Below are 20,930 nucleotides of genomic sequence, written 5' to 3'. Positions count from 1 at the left end.
TTCACGTTTTTCATTTCTTAAAGATAGAAAGACTATTTTGTATTCCGAGCAAACAAAATTATGGAGATTTAGATTATTTTGGAAGTTAGACTTAAAGCTTGTATTTAATGTGGTTTGGTTTTTAGCTATCTTGCACTTCTGAGGGTAGTTGCGTTCTTGTTTTTAGCAATAGCTTGCGTCTATACAGTATGTTCAATTTCTTTTTTTATTTCGATATTGTAGAAATAATAAAAGATGAACACTGTTGCTTTTGTCATGGTTTTACTGTTATGCTTGAACTCACCTCCTTAGCGTTGTCTATCAGACGCCCTTGCGACAGTATCTCGTTATGCAAAGCCTTGATGCGCTGCAGTTGAGTGTCCACGGCCCGCGGCTCTCCTCCTATCGGCTCGTCCAGAGCACTGCGGACCTGTGGCTCCAACTGTAAATTTACAAAATGCATTAAAATTGTCATTTCATATCTTTCTTTATCCCTACTACATTTTTTGTATATGTGTACTATATCTATAAGTGGTGTGGGTAGGCCCACCGGACTAACGACATAGTTCTGAAGACATAGATTTTCGGGGGACAGACACATGCCCTGAAGCGGGCATCTATCGGCTGATATGATGATGATATCTATTATTTACAACCGCTTGACAGTTTAGTTTTCTATTTTATTTGAATCCCGCTCAATTGAAAAATGATTACTTATCAGTTATTTGGATAACGTTATGTGTTTATGGTGGCGCCATTTATAGTTAGAGAGTTTTGTTGAAAAATTCAGCCGTAGCACGTCTATGTTCAAATATGCATAGATCATATTTGCGTATTTAATTCTACTGTGACATATCAATTAGATCTGCAGAAATATTTTTATAATTTTTTGGTGTTTATTTTGTCATATTCTATTTAAGTGCTGTTTTTTGTGTTCATTCTGTTAATTTTTTATAATTATTCTGTATATGTAATAGTGCGTGTCAATTTGTTATGAAATAAATGTTTATATATCTATTTATGACAAGTATGTCAAACTAGCGGCCCAAGATCAAAATTTTAGTGGCCTAGTCGATATATCCATACGACAATAATTTAATTTTATTTGCATTATTATATTTAAAATATTTTTTTTTTATAAACATAGGTTTATTGCTGCCGATCTAAATAAGTAGATTTATTTATTTATTCTACAGTAGCTTTTGAGTTCGACACCCCTGATCCACGTCATTACTTCTCGATACTTGATTAATGAACTACATGGTAGCATACCTCTTGCAGCCAGCGCTGCGCTCGCTGCAGAACGGCTCGGTGTCGCTGCAACGCTGCGTGAGCGCTGCGTAGTCTTTCGAGCAAACGCTGCGCACGCGCAGCAAGATCGCCGTGACGACGACGGGCCGAGCCTGCAGCGTCGCGCACCTGGTCTCCCCGTGCTGTTAGCGGAGCAGCTCGTGATTCTGCTGTCGATCGCTGCTCGTTCACTATGCTCACGAATTCCTGTTCAACAGACATGTTATATTCCGTTTTAGTATATGTGGTATTGAATGCATAGTTGTGGATTATACTTAAGCACTTTGTTCAAATTGTTATAAAGTAGTAGTAAGTAATTGAAGCTAAAAAAAACTGAACAGTTGGACAAGCGCATTTCTGTTGCTCGATGTCGTTTGCACATAGTAAACCGCTGTATTCAAGTAGAGCTTTGTAGTGTTCAAGTTGTATATGCGACTTGGGACAGCAGCGTGGACCACAGGCGAGACAAGGATGAATCTGGATTCAACCTCGGTTCGCCCACGCTGTTCGCGGTAAGGAAGCGGGGGCCACCTCATAGTAACGGGTATTGTGGTATATTTATATTGTACACTAACCTTGCTTTCATCAATAAACTTCTGAGCGGCCATGGTGATGAACCGCAAGTCAGCTTGGTGTGCGATCACATCCGAAACGAATTCTCGCACCTCCTCGCTGTGTGTCGGCAAGTTATCCAAGTTGGACAGTGCAGCCTCTTTGTCCTCCAGATCACGGTATGCGCCGTCCATCCAGGTTTCAAAGGCATTCAGTTCGTTCCTATTAAAGTTAATAGAATAAGGAAAATTAAGGATTATCAATAGATTAATTCATTAAAAAACACCATATCAATTGTCCTTGGCGTGGTTTAAAGATACGGATTTATTTTTTATTTGTTACACTCCTGTACTACCTTTTGGTGTATTTTATAAAACCCTTTTTACTACTTTTGAATGTGCCAACAAAAATATTTGTACCAAGTTTCCTACCTATAAGTACTATGTACTATATACTAACTAAAAAAAATATTTTTTAAATGAAACCTCTCAATTCCCAACTGATTTACAAATTGATAAAAAAATATCTGGCCATCTTTTACACGAACTATGTAGTATTAGAGCTACAATATAAAAATGTGCATTTATGAACGCTTTTACAATCAAGGGGAAGGAACATGGTAAAGGAATATTCCTTCGAAATTTCAAGTCTCTGAGACTTATGGTTCTGATGAATAAGTACGTAAGTCTATTATAACATCTGTTATAAATTACGTATAAGAATAGTTAAAATTTAAATATGTACGTGAATTTGCCAAGTTCGTCTCTGGCTGCAGCGAGTCGTCGGAGCATCTTGTCGCATCTTTCGGTACACCTATCGTATCTCTGCTTCAGTTGACGAACTCCACGTTCCAAAGCCGCAACCTAGAAGACAAGAGAATTGTTAAATTTCATTCAAACAAAGGCAAGTATAAAATAGAGTTCTGTCAATAAGACGACTAGTAGTAGCCACATGTAGTTTCTTTGTCGTTGTTTCTGCCTATAGACGCCCTCTCAAAGGCCTAGGTCTCCCCACAAATATATCTATGTGGGTATAAACCATAATCTCCACGCTTGATTAACAATCAAAGTGTGATATTATGGTATGCAAAGGAAGCTACAACCCGTCCTTTGGAAACTTGTTTGTAAGTTGTTGCAATCCTATATAATTAATGAAAAAGTGTGATTTATAAGATACCCCGGATTCAAACTTGCAACCTACGATCGCAAGTCTCGATCCTTACTGCTGCTAATGTGGTTTAGATAGATCTCAGGAACAATTTTCAAGTACAATTTGTGTAAATTAAATGATATTGTAGTTAAAAAAAAACATCGTGAAAAAAATGGCAATAAACAATTATCAATACACATCGAGTGGCTTCCGGTCTGTATCATCTCCTAGGAGTAAAATCATAAGGTTACAAAACTAACACCAATAAGGCAGTTTTATTTCTAGTAAATTCTAGAAACACTTTATTTAACTTACTTCATGAGGAGCCAACACGTCGCCTCCAGATACGAGAAGTTGCTTAGCCTGATCAGCGCAAGCTGAAACCTGGCGTTGGTGGCTATCCAGATCATCTTTGATTAGCTGTGAAAAGAATTTTATCTATTAATTTACACTATCAACGAATATAATCATAATTTAAAATAATTTATGTTCAAGAGTATACTTTGAATCTTCTTTTAAATAGTACATTCATCATTGTAGTCCATCATCATCATACAGCGCGGTTTGGCTGCCGGTATCAGCAACTTGTCGCGATCTCGACTATGATGTCGGTGCATCTAGTACTAGATACCTACTCTTACTAAAAAAGTTGAGTTCTTTCCCGTTGTCATTTACATACAATGGGTTTGAAATAGCCGTGAGCTGTGAAAGCTCTGCCCCATTTTTTTTGTAGTAACGGCTCGAATGATTCGGCAAGCTCTAAAGTCATTCAGGTATACGCTCCATGAAATGATTGGATGTAACAACTTCCGAGTTAAAATTAAGTTCTTTGACTCTAAACTTTTTAGTAGTCTTCTGCGACTATTGTTAATGTGTAAATATGTACTGGCTTCCTATAATAATTAAACAAAAAAGAAAATCTATGTAAACATATAATGTAGAGATCATTTTGATGCAATCACTTACCTTCAAAACATTAAGTTGATTACGAAGTTCATCCATGTTCTCTTTCACGGGCTCCTGATTGGCCAACCTTTCCTCAACCACCGCAATCCATTCCAGTAACTTGGACAAGGTATCATCGCAAAGTCTGTACTTCTCCTCAACTGCTTGCTATATTTAAAAAAAATAATAATCAATTATTCTCTAAAACTCATAGATCATTGTATTGAGTTTCACAAGTGCATTCACTTCTATAGCTACTCGGCTATCTTACAATGCAACTATCTACATTTGAAGTGCTGTCAGTCTGTACATTTCAAATTATTGACGTATATTTTTACAGTGCACTAAAAATAAAAACATTTTTAACAAAGTATTCATAAATTTGAAGACAAAATCAAGTTAAGAAAGAACCTGCAAAGCTTAAAATACAACGAAAATATACAAAGGAAGCCAAGAATACAATCCATACAGTCAAAGATAGAGTACGACAAGGAGGCAATTCACAATAGCGTGGAGATGACGAAACACAACCAGTCTGATTGTTGTGTAAACTGGATTCAGACACGTGCAGAAGAAGCGGCTCATGCATGCAGTGAATATTGCAAATGTCACCAACTGAATAGTTCCAAGCCAAATTCAACTCGGGGACATTTGCCTAAAACAGTGAAAGCGTTTTTGTATGTAATGGTTTGAACATAATATTAATATTAACGTTAATTGTTAACAAAAAGTATAGAAAAACAATAATACCTTTCGAGAATCTGAAACTTTGAAAAAACTTTTTTTTTTGGTAAAATAGATGAAAGATTAAAGATAGAAAAGATAGTGTTGGAGCAAGATTGTACACGTAACTTAAATGTTTTGAGCTTAAAACGTATGTATATCGAATTTACATTTGTAATGAGATTTTATTTCAAATAGAATAACAAAAATAACAACAAAAGTGAAACATAACAGTTTGTGTAATATTGTAGAAATAAAATCTCATATAGACCAATATGTATAAAGACGTATATTAATCAGAAATACTACCTTCCGTGTTTGTGTGTTGTAGAAAATGTTTTACCGTTTCGTGATTTTTGTAAAGGTTTGCTCCGCGATAACAACAATTGCTTAGCATTGGGTCATGCATTCCAAACGTATTAAAACGGCTCCAAGGAATGAGTATATCGAAACGTACTTTACGTAAAATTTTAAAAAGGGATGATAGATTTATCTCTACGAGTGTAAGGAATCTGACCAGCAGTCATATTTCGCTGGTTTTAAATGATAAAAGCCGGCATAACTAAGCAAAATATAAAGATATGGGTATCGCCCTTCTGATCTTTTGAATTCTTAGCACAAAGTGAAAATGGGGTTAGACATTTGGCGAAACGGTGATGGTTCGTATCGTCGTTAATATGATCCTTCAAAGGCAAGCATTCACGATTTAGCTCAAAAGGGCTCTTTAGCATCGCAGGCAACGGCTGGAAATAAAAAACAACATACATCGAGCCTTATCCTATATGGAAATGCGGCTTCTCAACCGCAATTATCAATTTTCTATTTAAATTAAATATATCAAGTATGTATAGAAATATGTCTGCGTTTCCTTCCGTTTTACAAATTTACAGTAAAACGAAAAGAAAGACAACCATATTACATAGTCGCGTAAAAATTTATTTCTATTAGAACAAATAAAAATAATGAGAGTTTAACTGAAAATTGATAATTGCATGAAAAATTTTAACCTAATCTTAAGCAACTAAAAACAACACAAGACATTTTATTTCCCTACTTATGAACGAATACACAGACGGCTTAGTATTTTGCTCTAAAAGCTACCAATAGGATGAAATCACAGAATTAATTTGTGGAATCAAACATCTGCAATTCCAACCTTATTCAAAATTTTAACAGTAAGTACAGTGTTTGAAAGTGCTCTGTAACTACATTTTTTAAAAATACAGAAAGTAAAATAAATGATGTACTACAAGATCTAAAATAGTAATAAATGTTTGAAATGCGTTGCATAAGAAATGCAGTTTTAACCACATTAACTGCTTATAGCCCAGTTTCCGACACTTGGTTTTGTGAGTGTCGTGGCATGCCAATGTCTAAGCCAAACGCTTAAGATAGACAATAGTCTAGATCTAAGAGTGGAGAAAAAGGAAATTAAAGCAACACCATTGCTTGACAAAGCACAATATTTAAAATTATAAATGGCTTACCCTTGTTTCTGCTGGCAGCAACAATCCCTTTTTCAATGCCTTGACCAAATCGAGGCTTAAGCCTTTTTGTGGATCAGTAACGAGTCGGCCCTCAATGGGGTTAATCAGATTTTGTTCAATTGCCTGAGTTAGGGGCCAGATCTTTCCTGTCTCTGGTTCTTTTACAACTGTGCTAGACGGATCTACAATTCCTTGTTGGATTGCCTCGCCTAATGTAAGTCGTTTTCTATCCATTACACTAGTTGTTATGAATGGATCATTTAATGCCCCAGTAGTGGGATTGTAAATTCCGAAATTAAGCGTTTCAATCAAACTGAAGCTCTTTTTGGGTGTCATAAGGAGACCATTTTCTATTGCGGCCGCGAAAGTATTAAGTTTTGATGTTTCTGTATCCAAAATATTGCCCTTTTCGGCATCCATAAGGCCTTTTCGGAACGCTTCTGGTAATTTTACTAGTCGTTTTTTAAGATTATCTTTAATGAGCGCTGTGTCTGAATCGATATAGCCTAAAATTACGGCATCCTTTACAGTAAAAACTTCGTTGGAATGTGGATCAGTAAATCGCGCAGTATTAAGGTTAAGGTGTCCATTTTCTAACGCTTGCTCAAACGTAAGAGGTTCACGTACGTAAACATTTAAACCATTTTCAAAAGCGAAGCATAAAGTCCGCGACCTACCACTTTGGGTATCGAACGCTCCTTTTACATTTTTGTCTATAATACCTTCAGTGATGCCTAATTTTAATGGAATGTATTTATTTTTATGGGGATCTTTGATTAACGCTGTTTCCGGATCAATAAATTCGTATTTAATTGCTTCGTCTAACGTAAATTCTCTTAATACCGGTTCATTTATATTTGAAGAATCTGTTACATAACGTTTAGTAACTGTCTGGGAAGTTAAAGGTTGCACTACAGTAACAAGTAGACCTTTGTCAAAGGCAATATCTAAGCTGTAAGTTTTCTTAGCTTTCGTGTCAAGAACTCTACCTTTAGAGACGTCCACATCACCGTGTTGTATCGCAGTAACCAGTGGTTTGAATTTATTTGTAGAACTATCTTTTACAACTGTTAGCTCGGGATTGATAAAATTAGTTTCTATTGCTTTGTTTAAATCAACGAATTCGTTAGTATTAGGATCTACTATTTTACCATTATCTGCTCTAAATAAATTATTTTTAATTACCTCTTCAAGACTCAAGTACTTCTTTGAATTTACGATAAGACCGCGGTGTTTAGCATCTAATAAATTGATTTGATTACCATTCGGCAAAATATAAACACTATTATTTTCATCTACAATTCCTGCTTGAATGGCATCTGTTAACTTTACGTATTTGCTAAGTGGAATATTTTTAATTAAAGACGTTTCCGGATTAACAAGTTCTTCCGTAATAGCTGATTTTAGAGAAATTTTCCGTTCTGTAACTGGATGTATGAAGAGTAATTCTGTTATATCATACATATTCATAGCTAATGTGTCGTATAAACTAAATCCTGCACTTTCAATGTCAACTATAAGACCTAATGCCATAGCCTCTGATAGAGGAATCTGTACGTCAGACCCTGGTTCAATGAATTTCCCGCTTCTCCTATCAATTATTTCACTGCGACAGCAGTCTGCTAATGTCAATGGTTTTTCAGATTTTTTATCGAAAAAGCAAAGATATTTGGAGCTTATAACCGATCGCCTTATTGCTTCATGGAGTGTTATTTTGCGAGTTGTTGCTGGATCGATGAATTTACCAGTGTTATCATCGTACAAGCCCTGATGCAAAGCCCTCTGAAGACTAATTGGGGCTTTACTATCTACCAATAAACCTATTTCAAACGCTTTACGAAGACTAATCTCTTCGTTATCGTTATTAATATTTCTAATCTTGCCAGTTTTGTCGTCTATTACTCCAGTTTCCATAGATTCAGTTAGTGTGATTTTATCCCATTTACCTAACCTGTTGTCTTGAATATGTACGGAATTCGGGTCTATTAGATTCATTTTAATGGCCTCGGCTAATGTATATTTTTTACCGGTTTGTGGATCCATAAAAAGTCCTGTAATTTCATTATATACGCCTTTCTCGAGTGCTTCAATTAAAGACAAAGGCTTACGTACTTCGACTAGGATGCCTCTTTCGAATGCCTCACGAAAATCTACTCTTTCATCGCCTAACATAATGGTACCTGTTCTACCATCTACGATACCTTTATCAACAGCGAATTCAAATGGTATTACTTTTCCTCCGATATGCACAAGAGTTGATTGTGGGTCTAACATACGTTTTTTAATAGCTTTGTCAGTAGGAACTTTGTCTTTAAGTTGAGGATGTGAAAATTTACCAGTTTTAGGATCGTAAAATCCTTTAAAAACGGCCTCGGGCAAACTGATTTTCCGTTTGGCGGGTACTATTAAACCCCGTTCTGAAGCATCGGTAAGTGATATTTTATCACCTTGAATAGGATCTGTAACTTTGCCCTCTTGTGAGTCAATAATTCCTTCTTTAATAGCATCTGAAAGTGAAATAATTTCTCCTGAACTGGAATCCTTAACTGTTAATGCTTCCGGGTTAATATTACCGAATTTAATGGCATCGTCGAGGGTCATAATATCGTTGTTTATATTGAAAAGGCCTGTATCAGGATTATAAAAGCCTTGGACTAATCCCTGTTGCAATGACATTGGTTTTTTATCGCTTAAGAGATAACCTCTTTCACAAGCATCTTTGAGATTAGTAATAGGGCTTGTCATAATACCTGCCTGCAAATCTATTAGTCCAGATGAAACAGCTTGTTTAAATGGTACCACAGTTTCCGACTTGTCGTCTTTAATTTTTACATCAGATGGATCAATCAATTTCATCTCTATTGCTTCTTTAACAGTAACAACTTGACCCGATTTTGGGTCGAGCACCTTTCCAGTGTCCGGAGAGTAATAACCTAAGTCAATTACATCGAATAGCGAAAAAGTAATATTTTTGGTCGCAATTAGACCTTTTTTCAATGCATCATCTAATGGAATGTCCTTACCAGTCTTTTTATCCTTATATTTTCCAGTTAATGGATCTACTAGTTTAGAATCAAGAGCTTCTGAAAGTGGAATGAATTTTTCTAAATTTGTATCTTTTATTTCAGATATGGTTGGATGAACAATATTTCTATCAACCGCATCCTCGACAGACACAAATTGTTCAGTAACGCTATCTTTTATTTTCCCTGTTGACGGTTCGTACATTTCATTTATAATTACTGCTTCAATAGATATTGGTCGTCTTGTAATAGTTATGAGCCCCCGCTGTATAGCAACAGAAATTTCAACAGTTTCACGTGTTTCGATAATTGTAATAACACCTTCATGTATTTCAATAACGCCGCGATCAATAGCATCTGATAAAGTAATATTTTCGTGTAAACGAGGTAGTTTCAAAAGAAGAGATTCATGATCAATAATGCCCTTTTCAATAGCTTCACCAATAGGCAGTAATTTACCTGTATTTATATCTTTTATCTCCCCAGTTTTAGGATTATACAAACCCTTTTCAAAAGCGGATTCTATAGTTGTCTGTTCCGGTACAGAAACATCTTCTGGTCGTTCTACTATCCAACCTATTTGAACACACTCCCAAAATGATACGCGTTTTCCCGTTTTGGGGTTGACCATATGCCCTGACGTTTTATCAATAATAGGTCTCGCAATTGCCTCATCAAAGGATATGTAATTATCAGACTTTGAACCTAAATCTTTAACTAAAATAGTAGCCGGATCAAAAATGTGTAAGCTATAAACAAGTTCTTCAAAAGAAATTTTTGTTCCAGTTTCAGGATTTAAAAAGATTTGCTTTTCTATATCGTAAGCTCCCATTTGTGAAAGCTCTTCAGGAGTTAATTTTTGTGAAATTGCAATGCTATACTTCGGTTTAAATTCTTTTACTATAACACAATTTTTAGAAATAACATCTACGGGAGTAAACCTGCTAATTTGTTCCTGTTCTAAAGAGTCTTGGACAGTAAGCGGTGATTCGACACCGTTTATAATAATCCTACATACTTTTGGTTCAATCTTGCCATCTGCAATTGCATCAATTAAGGGAATATTTTCATAAAGTACTTTGACGGATTCACTCTTAACCTTCGTTACGTTATGCTCCGTTATTTCACCTACATCCCTGAGTGGTTGCTTTTCAGCGTCGATTAACATAGTAGATACAGTTTTAGCATCTAGTTGTTTATGAGTTTGTGTTATTCCCGACTTCAAATTTTTTTGCTCTGTTAGAAAATCTGAAGGACTGGGTAATGAAGGTTTCAACAGGTCATTTTCAAGTTCTATTATTTTAGGAGAACTAGTGACACTACTTGTCGGTGTATTTTGAGAGGAAATTACATTCTCAGTACTATCGACTACGACAGCTTTTCGGACTATATCAACTAATTTGGCTGCTGCTAAAATAGGTGCTCCAACTACGGCTACTAATCCCATCTGAGCAGCTTCAGCAATGCTTATTGTGTTTCCAGAATGATCTTTAAGTTGACCAGATTTTTCATCCACAATCCCTCGATTGATTGCTTCCTTTAGTGTCATTTCCTTACATGAAATTGGATCTAATAACTTTACTGACTCTGGTGAAATAATACCTTTATTCAGCGCAGAACCAATATCAACTGATTCTCCAGAAGAAGTAGAAATAATCGTTTTTGTTTGAGGTTCAAATATTATACCTGTTTCCACTTCGAGAGGCTGATTTGATTTGTTAATATCGGTTAAATCTATAATTTTTTCCGTATTTTGGGGTTCAGATGTTTCTTTTTTCTTTTCTATATCTTTAGTAGAGGTTTTTTCTAATAAATTTTTCTCATTTTTACTATCGTATTTAGTGTTTTGTGCGCTACCATCATTTGAATAAGCATCGGAATCAGAAGGTAAAGTTGCGTCTGTGGAAACCTTATATGAAGTTGATTGATTTTGAGACATTTCAACTTTTGTTACTTTAGTGGCCTTTGTTATGATGATGTTACTATGTTCGCTTAAGTATGTCTCTGGTTCAATAGTAGATACAGTTTTTTTAGTTATAGTAACTCCCTCGCGGTTTAACACTTCATCCGATAATTGTGTGCTACTCGAAGATTGATTAGGAATTATTACATGATGACTCTCATGAATAACTGTAGTTTTTTCTTTCAAATTATTTGCACTTTCATCACTCGGTAGTTTCGATTCTTCCTGTTTATTGGATATTCCTTTTTGTTTTTGCTTATTTAGCTTGGTATCATCATCACTAATATTTATTTCACTTTGTGGCATTGATTGTACCCATTGATCAGGCCTTGTTGCATGAATGTTCGGATCCTTTCCCAATAAAACAGATTTATTGAAATCTTCCTGAACTTCTTTTTCAGGTCCTAGACTTTCAAGTCCATCTGTTGTCTTCGCAACTTGTGATTTGTCTACTCTGTCCGGTATAGTTTCTAACTGGACCTTTTCCGCCGATATTTGTTTTATGGGAATATTGATTTGACTTCCTGTAACCACGTCATTTTGCGTCTCTTTTTTATTACTCTTTATTTTTTCATTATCAATAACTTTTGCTGGTTTTTCGACAATTGCTTTGGACAATGTAGCATTGTCTATTTTATCTTTACCTGAAATTGGTTTCTTAGCTGTTATTGAACCTACATCGTTTTGGCTGGGGGATATGATTTTACTCGTGACAGCTTTTGCTCCGTGTACTACAGCCATTCCAGCCAGTACAGGCGCAGCTACGACTGCAAGTAATCCCATTTTTGCAGCTTTCTTAACATCCAAAGATTTTCCTGTACCAGATTCTTTTACTTTTCCACTCTTTTTATCTAAAACACCAGTATTCACTGCTTCTAGCAAAGTTAACGATTTATCCTCACCCAGTTGATATATTAAAGAATCCGGATTTATAACTTTCCTTTCGAGAGCTTCTTTGAAGGTAATCACTTTATTTGGTGATTTGGGGTCTCTGAATTTTTGTGATTTTTCATCAAATAAAAGATCAAAGGCCTCGTTAAGATCAAGCATTTCTAAATCATTTATTTGTTTCTCACTAGCACTTTCGGATTCTACTTCAGTAGTTAAAAAGCCACTGTTTACTGCTTCCGTTACTGTAATTGTCTCCCCAGATTTAGGGTGAGTAAATGTACCTTTTTCCAAATCAATATAACCAAACCTAACAGCATCATTAAAACTAATATTAGTGTCATTAGTAAGGAATTGCTCCTTATTTGTTTGTTCATCTCTAACGATACCTTTTAACCTCGCAGTGTCCATAGAAATAATTTCTCCGGTCTTAATATTTTGTACTTCATTAGCATTAAGCAATACATAATCCGCAAGTAACTCGACCATTTTTGTGGTCACTGTATGTTGAGATGTAAAAGTTTCTGTGATAGTAGTTACTACGCCGCTTGAATCGAGTATTTCTGGCTCGCGTTTAACAGCCAATAAACCTTGTTCCATCGCTTTATCTATACTTATTATTTCCTCTGTGTTCGGGTTTGTAAAAGTACAATTCTGCATATCTAGAATACCTTTTTTAATCGCCTCTTCCAGTGTAATAGTTTCAGATGTTTGTGGATATGGAAGCCCCATTAACAAATCTTTCTCAATGGCTCTCATCAATGGAATTGTTTCTCCTGTGAGCGGGTGTATCATTTCGCTTTTATTTGAGTTTATTATACCTTCTTTAATAGCTACTGCAAGCGTCATACCTGCTAATGGAATATTTGTTGATGGTTTCTTTTCAAATTCAGGGAAAATTTGAGCATTAACAGCTGTCACTAAGTCTAAAGTACCATTATCAGTCTTAACAACATTTTTATTATCATCTATGATATTGCGTTCAATCGCTTCTGCAACAGTAATAAATTTACCAGGTTCAATCGTAATTGCTGATAATGGATCAACAATGTCACAAATAATAGCTTCTCGTAACGTTAAACGGCTGCCGGTTTCTGGGTGTATTATCTTTCCAGCAGAGGGATCCCATAAGCCTTGTTGCATAATTTCTGGAATCGTCAGACTTTTAACTACAGGTATTAAAATTTCATCTTGGCATTCTTCATCAATTATACCTCTATTAATGGCTTCTTTCAATGATAGCAAATCGCCCCTAACAGGATCCACTACATTTCCGCTATTTTCATCGATAAGATTTATTTCTATTGCTTTTTTAAGCGTAATGGGCATACCATTAGTGTCCTTATATACTTTAACCGAGTCCAATATCTTCGCAGTTTCTTTGTCTAGTAAACCTCTTTCTACAGCTTCTTGGGTAGAAATAACTCTTTTTCTTAGCTTGGATAACACGATTGGTTTAGATCTAATAGTTTCGGTTTGATTTTTGTTACTAATATTTACATTATATTTAGGACTATCGTTGGAAGTATTTTTACCAATTTTAACTACCTCCGATTGGTACGACTTTTGATGTGTATCTGATGGAAAACTTTTGACACTCGTGTCTGCTAGCAAACTATTTTGTATTGATTCAACCGTAATAAATCCTTTAGAAACAGCAGCTCCAACAGATATAGGCTTTTGAATTCCAGACGAGGTTGTCGTAACGTTAGAATCAACAAATTCCCTTTCTTCTACCGGTAATAACTCTTTGGTTGATTCTTGATATATCATAAATGTTGAAGGGTCAACCAATCCTTTATTGTATGCTTCACTAATAGATAGTTTTTCTCCTATTTTAGAATCCTTTGTAGTAGTTGTGATAATTTGTGATACTGTTGTAGTTGTTGTTAGTGATGTCGTCTGAGTCTTTTCTTGAACGTTTTGATCTATCACACCTCGTTCATATGTTTCTTTTAGAGAATTATTATCGTCGGTTCCACCGACAGCTAGATCAGGTGACTTATCTTTAATGGAATCTTCATATTTTTTAAATGTAACCGGATCGACAAGTCCTCGTTCGTATGCCACTTCCATAGGTAGATTCTCACCTGTTTTAGGATCGACCACCATTGTGCTCTTTACGACTTGTATAACTTTAGAAGCAGCAACTAATGGAGCTCCTACTACAGCTATGAGCCCAACTTTGGTAGCGTCTGCTAAAGCAATTCTTTTTCCTGAAATATCTTTAAATTCTCCGGTTCGTTTGTCTATAATTCCTTTCTCCAAAGCTTGCTGTAAAGATATTGTATTATTTGTTTGAGGCTCAAGCACTTTAACAGAGTTTATAGGAACCACACCCCGATTTACTGCTTCCACAATATTTTCAGAAATCCCAGAAGTAGTTGAAATAATAAGAGCAGTTGCTGGGTCAAATATGACCCCAGGAATTACTTGCACTGGTTCTAATGCTGATTGGTCATCAGTATCTATGCTTGGATGTTCTACCGCTGATATTTCCATTTTATCTGGCATGCCGGCCATCGATGTAATTGTAATGACTTTATGAACAGACGTAGACGTATTTAATTTTACAAATATAATAATTTTGCGCTCAATTGCTTCTTTCATTGTTAAAGTTTCTGTTAAGTATTTATACCGTCCATTGGAATTTATTAAGTTGGAATTAAGAGCTTTATCCAAAGGAAGCTCTTTTTTAGTTTTAAAATCTATGACATTTGCAGATTTTGCATTGATAATATTAAGTTTTAAAGCTTCCTCTAAATCTAAAACTCTATCAGTACCGGGAATAATAAAGATACCTGAAGAAGGATCAAAAAGATTTTGTTCGATTGCTTCCTTAAGGGACCAACCTTCATTGGGCAGTTCGATTGTATTTTTTTTGATAGTTAAGGAAGTTACAGCCGGATCCGAAGATGGAGATCTAGATGTTACCGTTTTAATTTCATGTGTTATATCTTGATGAGGTTGAAGTGTTTCTCTAACATATTCCGGGCTTTTTATCGTTTCGGGCCTAGCATCGCTTTGCAGCTTACTTTCAGGACTTGGAGGGAGATCTTTAATAAATGATTTCTTTGTTATTTTGAGCTCAACTACTTGACCAGGAACTAAGTCTTTTTTAGTAACTCGATCAGAAAGACGTGCAACACGAGGCTCGTTCTTTTCTACACTTAATAGACCTTCATCAAGTGCTTGTTGAATCGGGAATATAGTTCCTGTTGTAGGATCAGTAAATGTTTGAGTAGTTTCATCTATGAGACCCCGCTGTATAGCTTCAGCGAAAGTTATAGCAGTATCAGATTTTCGCGATAAATTTGTATTAGTCACAGTTACGTACCGTTTGACAGTCTTAGTTACTGTTTGCAAAGTTAATGTTATATTTAAAAGAGAATTCAACAAAGCAGCTCCTTCTGGAGTAATCATATTAATTTCTACAGCTTTGTTGAACGGTATTGGCTTTTTAGTTGTAGTGTCAAGTAGATGACCAGTTTTAGGATCCAAAATATTTTTGAAAACCGCGTCTAAAACTGAGAGTTCCTTTCCATTTTCGAAAATTCCTATTTTGCGATTAAACATCTCTAATACTTCAGGCCGTATGATTGACACTTTAGTGCAGTCTTCGAGGAATACATAATCACCACTTTCCGATTTCAAAAACGTTTCGCCGTTAACATATTTTAAATTACCTTTACTCAGAGCATTATTAAAGGAAACGAACTCACCAGTTTTTGGATCTCTAAATCCATCAATATCAAAGATTGATCTTTGAGACACGGATGTGATTAAGCCTCGATCGACCGCTTCGGGAATTGTGCAAAGTTCACCGGTTAAATTGTCGCGGAATCTATTGTCTGGTAAAATAATACGACTTCCTAGAGCTTCAGACAAAGTTAAAAGTTGACCTGTAGTAGTGTCAGTGACACATTTTACGTTATCGCTATCAAGAACACCGGCAGAAATAGCTTCTAAGATATTAAGAGGATTCCTACTTACAGGCGATAAAATCTTACCGTCATTCGTCATTAAATTATTGTCACAGACATCTTTAAGAGTCATAGGTTTACAAATATATCTTTTACTTGCAGCATCTTTGTAACTTAACTTTTCTTTTGTTACATTATGTACATACTTCGAAAGTTTTGTGTTTATAATATTTCTCTCTAAGGCTTCAGCAAGCGTTATTTTTGTGTCATTTTTAGGATCAACAACCTCTCTAAATTCGGCATTAATCAACTCATTTTTTATCGCTACATCTAGCTGACATCTGTCGCCCGAATTCCTGTCCAATATCCAGCCGTTGTTGTCGACTAAGTCTTGACTAATAGCATCGGACAAAGACAAAGCGCTCGATTTTATTTTGATAATCTCGTTATAGATTAGAAAGCCTCGTTGATAAGCTTCCGCGATTGTGATGTAGCTACCGTTTGGTAGTCTATAGAGACCTCTTTGTAAATCAACCTGACCACGATTTAATGCGTCCGAAATACTCATTCCCTGTGTGCTAGATTTCTCTCCTTCAACAGTTACCTTTATTCTTTTTTCTGCTGGATCTAACAATCCTTGTTCTGCATCGTAAAGCTCTCTTTGGATAGCTTCTAGAAGAGTAACTTCGTTTCCATCTTCTGTCATTCCACAAGGTCCAGTTAATCTTGCAGCTAATTTTGGATCGATGAGTCCTTCTTTTGCCGCTTGCTCTATTGTCATTGTTTGTCTCGTCTCGGGTGAATATACAAGTCTTCCGGTACGGACGTCGAGAATTCTCATACTGATTGCTTGTCCGACTGTTAGAATTTCTCTTGTTTCCGGGTGTATTATACCTTTAGATTCTATTATATTTGGTCCTTCGTACATTTTGTGCACCCGTTTTAATTTTCTAACATCGGGTCTCTCTTCTTCAGAAATTATAGTTTTGGTAGCGTACGAAGGCGAGCTTAGTTTGCCATTGGTCATTGATTTGATTGGCCCGTTACCGTCTAATTCGGAAGAATGTGATGTCCTCACATATCTGTTATAATTAAATTTAAATTTAGTAATTTTGATATTAAACAATTGAGGTTCACTTAAAATTATTATATCAATATTTTATTATTACTATTACTTACTTTTCTGTAGTATAGGTGGTGTAAGTGTGCTCAGTCGTCGCTACGTCTTGCATATTAAACTCTTGTCGGAAAGAGCGTGCCGAACGTGGTGCCATCGCTTCCACGAGCCGCTGAAAATTAACAACATTCGTTATATTTTTGAAAAAATAATTGTGAAAATATACGACGTACATTTTCAGTTAAATTTTTATATAGCATGTAAGACAGGCGTAATACTAACGGACGTACTAAACGATGCTTTTTTCTTATATCTTAGACCCTATCATGCCAAGTGTCTCAGTGTAAAAAGAATATATTTCCCTGTCTTTAGCTTAATAATCAAAGGTTATTATTGAATATAAATGCTACAACTGTTCTGCTGGCGAAATTAGATACTGTTTTAAATTCTTAAATTAGCAAGTCGAAAATTCCTTTAGCGTAATTAGAAAATTTTTTGTATATATTTTTCTTTTTGTCTATACAAATGGTATGACTGTTTGTTTCGTGTATCTCAATTAATAATTAAAATCTTTTAAATTAAGACAGGTTAAGAATTTTTGTATATTTATGTATATTATATGTGTATAATAATTTGCCAGGCAGTGAAAATCTCAACTGTCTTCTATATCCTATAATAATAAATATCCTGTAATAATTAAAGCTTTCTTGTATATCGTTATTGTTAGCACCGGAACAGAATCCTTACATATAAACATTAAAAGATAAATTTAAGTACAACAGCCCTAACAATCGCAGTTTATTCTTAAAACACAAATCGTTTGCATTCTGCGAACACTTGTTTCAATAACTGTCTCCTGGAAAAAACTTTATTTTTTCCGTACTGGCAGTATTTCTGCCAATTCCCTCTATTATTTTTGCAAAAAAATATCAATTTACTTTGAATGTTTTAAATAACTGTTATATTAACTTAATTTTTTTAACTCTATGAATATTTGCAATTTATTTCCATACTGATAAAGATATATATTAATTTTATAGCACTTTAAAATCGGGACGTCTCGCAAACGATTAGTTATGGTAACACTATTTATAAGCATGCTATGTGCATGCTTATAAATAGTGTTAATAACATTATTATAGCTTATCAATTCGTTCGACGATTCAAACTGCTTCAGCAATATTCCAAGTTAGTTTCTAATTTGATGCTTAGAATATCAGACAAACTATTACAATGGTCAACAAAATTACCAGCATGGACTTCAACAGAAAGAAGAGAATATGAAAAAAGATATAACTAAGAATTTTAAATTGATTGAATTTAGGTAAAAGTTTTATTATGGACCAAAAAGGATATGTACTGGAAAAATATAAGGAAAAAAGACTGTAGCTTTATAGCAAGCGAATATCTGTGAAGTTTGATTACTTGCACTTATATAGATAAAATGGATTAATAGGATACTTGCGCAGAAAAAGTATTTAAAAAAAAAAAAGGATTCTATTATGCGATTGACAATGGCCGTGGAGAAATTTACAACAATATTACAGTTTTCAGTAAAAATATAGGTTCTGAAGTGAAGACCTCGGATCGGAAGCAGGCAGTGTACGTCGTTCATCCATAAGGTCGACAGACGATTGTAAGGGCCGATGTAACACACTGGCCACTTACACACAATCCTATTGAATATCTACGAACAAGGCTCATGTCTTGTAGAGGACGTTTTACACATAAAAAACTTTATGAAGCGTATATCTCTTTACTACTTTTTGATTTTTTTACTAATATAGCTTGTGAAAATTGTCCCATGAAGCAACGAAATGAAATCAAGTGTAATTTTTTCAGATATTTAATCGTAATTACCAATGGTGATAACTAAAGAGAAAGAGATGAGAGTGAGACAAACGGAAAGAGAAGAGAAAACACGTTGTTTGCCGGAATTAACAGTTTCATCGGGTTTTAGGTTTGTGCTAAAGGAACCTCAGGAACCTTGACACAGGCCGTTGTATTATTTATTGAACCCACGAAAACAACATACTTAATAATATAATTTACTGTATTCAATACAATTGACCTAGTTTGAATTAAGTCGATTCGAAACTTCGGCATGCCGTATTTAATGTTGCGTATAACAAAAAACTTATTGTTCGGTGAAATAAACAAATAAAAAAATAAATTTATTTATTTTAATGTCAAGTTTCGTTACAATTCAATTAATAAGATAAATGTTTCTTTTTAAGCAAAAAGTTTTTTTGTATTACGGTATAAAATTAAAAACATACACAGGTAAGAATTTTTTAAAAATAAGGAGTAAAGAAATAATTATAACAAAATAGGTACCCACCCGACACTCGTAAGCGAAGTCATAATCATACTCCTCCATTGTACACACTAATGTTTATATCACAACACTAAAAATATTTATATCGTCCACTTAACAGTATCTTCATACATATTGATAAAATTTACTCACACATAACGCACACATAAATCATCTTGTTTAAAACGTAACCTACGAAATGCAAAATAAATATCCGTAATATTTACAAATAAATTACAAAATATAGTCGCAAATAACCAAACGAACAATCTTATCGCCGTTCGTTCCGGCTGAAAACTGAATGGACGCGAGAAAACCGTAAATCGAAGAAAAAAAAAAACACCGGCGATTCTAAATTTAAATTATTTCGTAACGGCTTCCACCGCGTCTAGACGTGCTGTGTCTGTTTTGTCGTTATATTTTAATTGATTTTGTGACGATCGTATTAAAACAGCTGTTCGAGAGGTGGATTGTTTTTGAGGTTAGGAAAATGACTGTCCTATTCGATAGAGCCGGGTGGGGTTGCGCGCGCATACGATTGCGTCGCTGTGGCGCCCGATCTTGACACTTAAAATGTTTTGTACGGCCCCTTTTTGTGCCAGAAAATTTCGGTGATGTAAGCTCTAAGTCTTCAGTATGAGTCAGTGGCGGAACTAAGTGTTATGATGTATTCTTTTGGATGTTCATTAGCTGTACAAAAAATACAAGATTTACTGCAAGAAAAGAATTATTTAAATGTAACTATTCTGCTTGGATGAAATTTGTGCAGATTTAGTTAACTACTCTCCAAACCATACCCTCCCCTATATATTTAACCCTCTTTCATAGTTATTTCCGTTATCCCTTTTGCGACCCCTCGCATAAAATCTTTTGTTGTTTATTCTAAATCAATAATATTAAAAACATTAATTCATCGTATAATTTAAAACTATAGACATAGATATAATAGTAATAGATACGCGTTACATTTGGAGTTTATAATATTTTTAAAAATACAATTTAATTTCGACCCATACATTGAGGAAAACATTGTTTTAAATTTAATTGTGATTGGTGAAACGTGGTCCCTTACGTCTGGCCAAATTGGAAAACTTACAGTCGCTCTACTAGCTATGGAGAGGGCTATGCTCAGGATTTTTTAGGAGGTCGTTTTAAGAATAAGAGGATTCAAAAGTAAACGATGTGTCCCAGATAATTAGTAAGTTGAATTAAGTGAGCAGCCATTATAGCGCTCAGAATTAGATGATCGCAGGAGCCGATATTAAGGTTCTGCAGTGGTGGTGCTCAAAGACAGATAACCTTGTTATGGTTATTACAAGATGCTCGATTTTTGCCACTTCCAACCGGTTCTAATGGAAATCTATGTGGGAAGCCATTGACCAGCAATGAACGTTCTGTTCTAGGCTGATATTATGATATTAAAGAATACACGAAATTGTGGCTAGCTTATAGGCTCTTATTTTCTGGTGTACTTAACAGTGAAGGAAAACATCTCCTTGATTTCCAAAATGAGGCAGACATGAACAATTATTACTTATTAACTCGCGAAGTAGTTCATCACCCGTTACTTTTTG

The 20,930-nt window shown here is 35.0% G+C and overlaps 1 protein-coding gene across 1 annotated transcript in view; it reads right to left on the bottom strand.

The window, feature by feature from the left end:
* Positions 1 to 20,930, bottom strand: part of shot (dystonin-like protein short stop) — a 178,429-nt gene that overhangs the window by 63,540 nt on the left and 93,959 nt on the right. Inside the window, exons 26-33 of the mRNA XM_068768857.1 lie at positions 17,102 to 17,211; positions 6,126 to 17,004; positions 3,937 to 4,083; positions 3,286 to 3,390; positions 2,566 to 2,684; positions 1,845 to 2,043; positions 1,252 to 1,476; positions 284 to 421 (exon numbers count right to left, since the gene is read on the bottom strand). Coding sequence (XP_068624958.1) covers positions 284 to 421; positions 1,252 to 1,476; positions 1,845 to 2,043; positions 2,566 to 2,684; positions 3,286 to 3,390; positions 3,937 to 4,083; positions 6,126 to 17,004; positions 17,102 to 17,211 — 11,922 coding nt within the window. The remainder of the gene's footprint in view (positions 1 to 283; positions 422 to 1,251; positions 1,477 to 1,844; positions 2,044 to 2,565; positions 2,685 to 3,285; positions 3,391 to 3,936; positions 4,084 to 6,125; positions 17,005 to 17,101; positions 17,212 to 20,930) is intronic.

This window comes from Battus philenor, unplaced genomic scaffold (assembly GCF_028537555.1).
Source record: "Battus philenor isolate CCGP_79_NKW_IND1 unplaced genomic scaffold, ilBatPhil1.0.hap1 SCAF_27, whole genome shotgun sequence".
Taxonomy (NCBI): domain Eukaryota; kingdom Metazoa; phylum Arthropoda; class Insecta; order Lepidoptera; family Papilionidae; genus Battus; species Battus philenor.
This window is presented reverse-complemented; position numbering and strand designations above follow the sequence as displayed.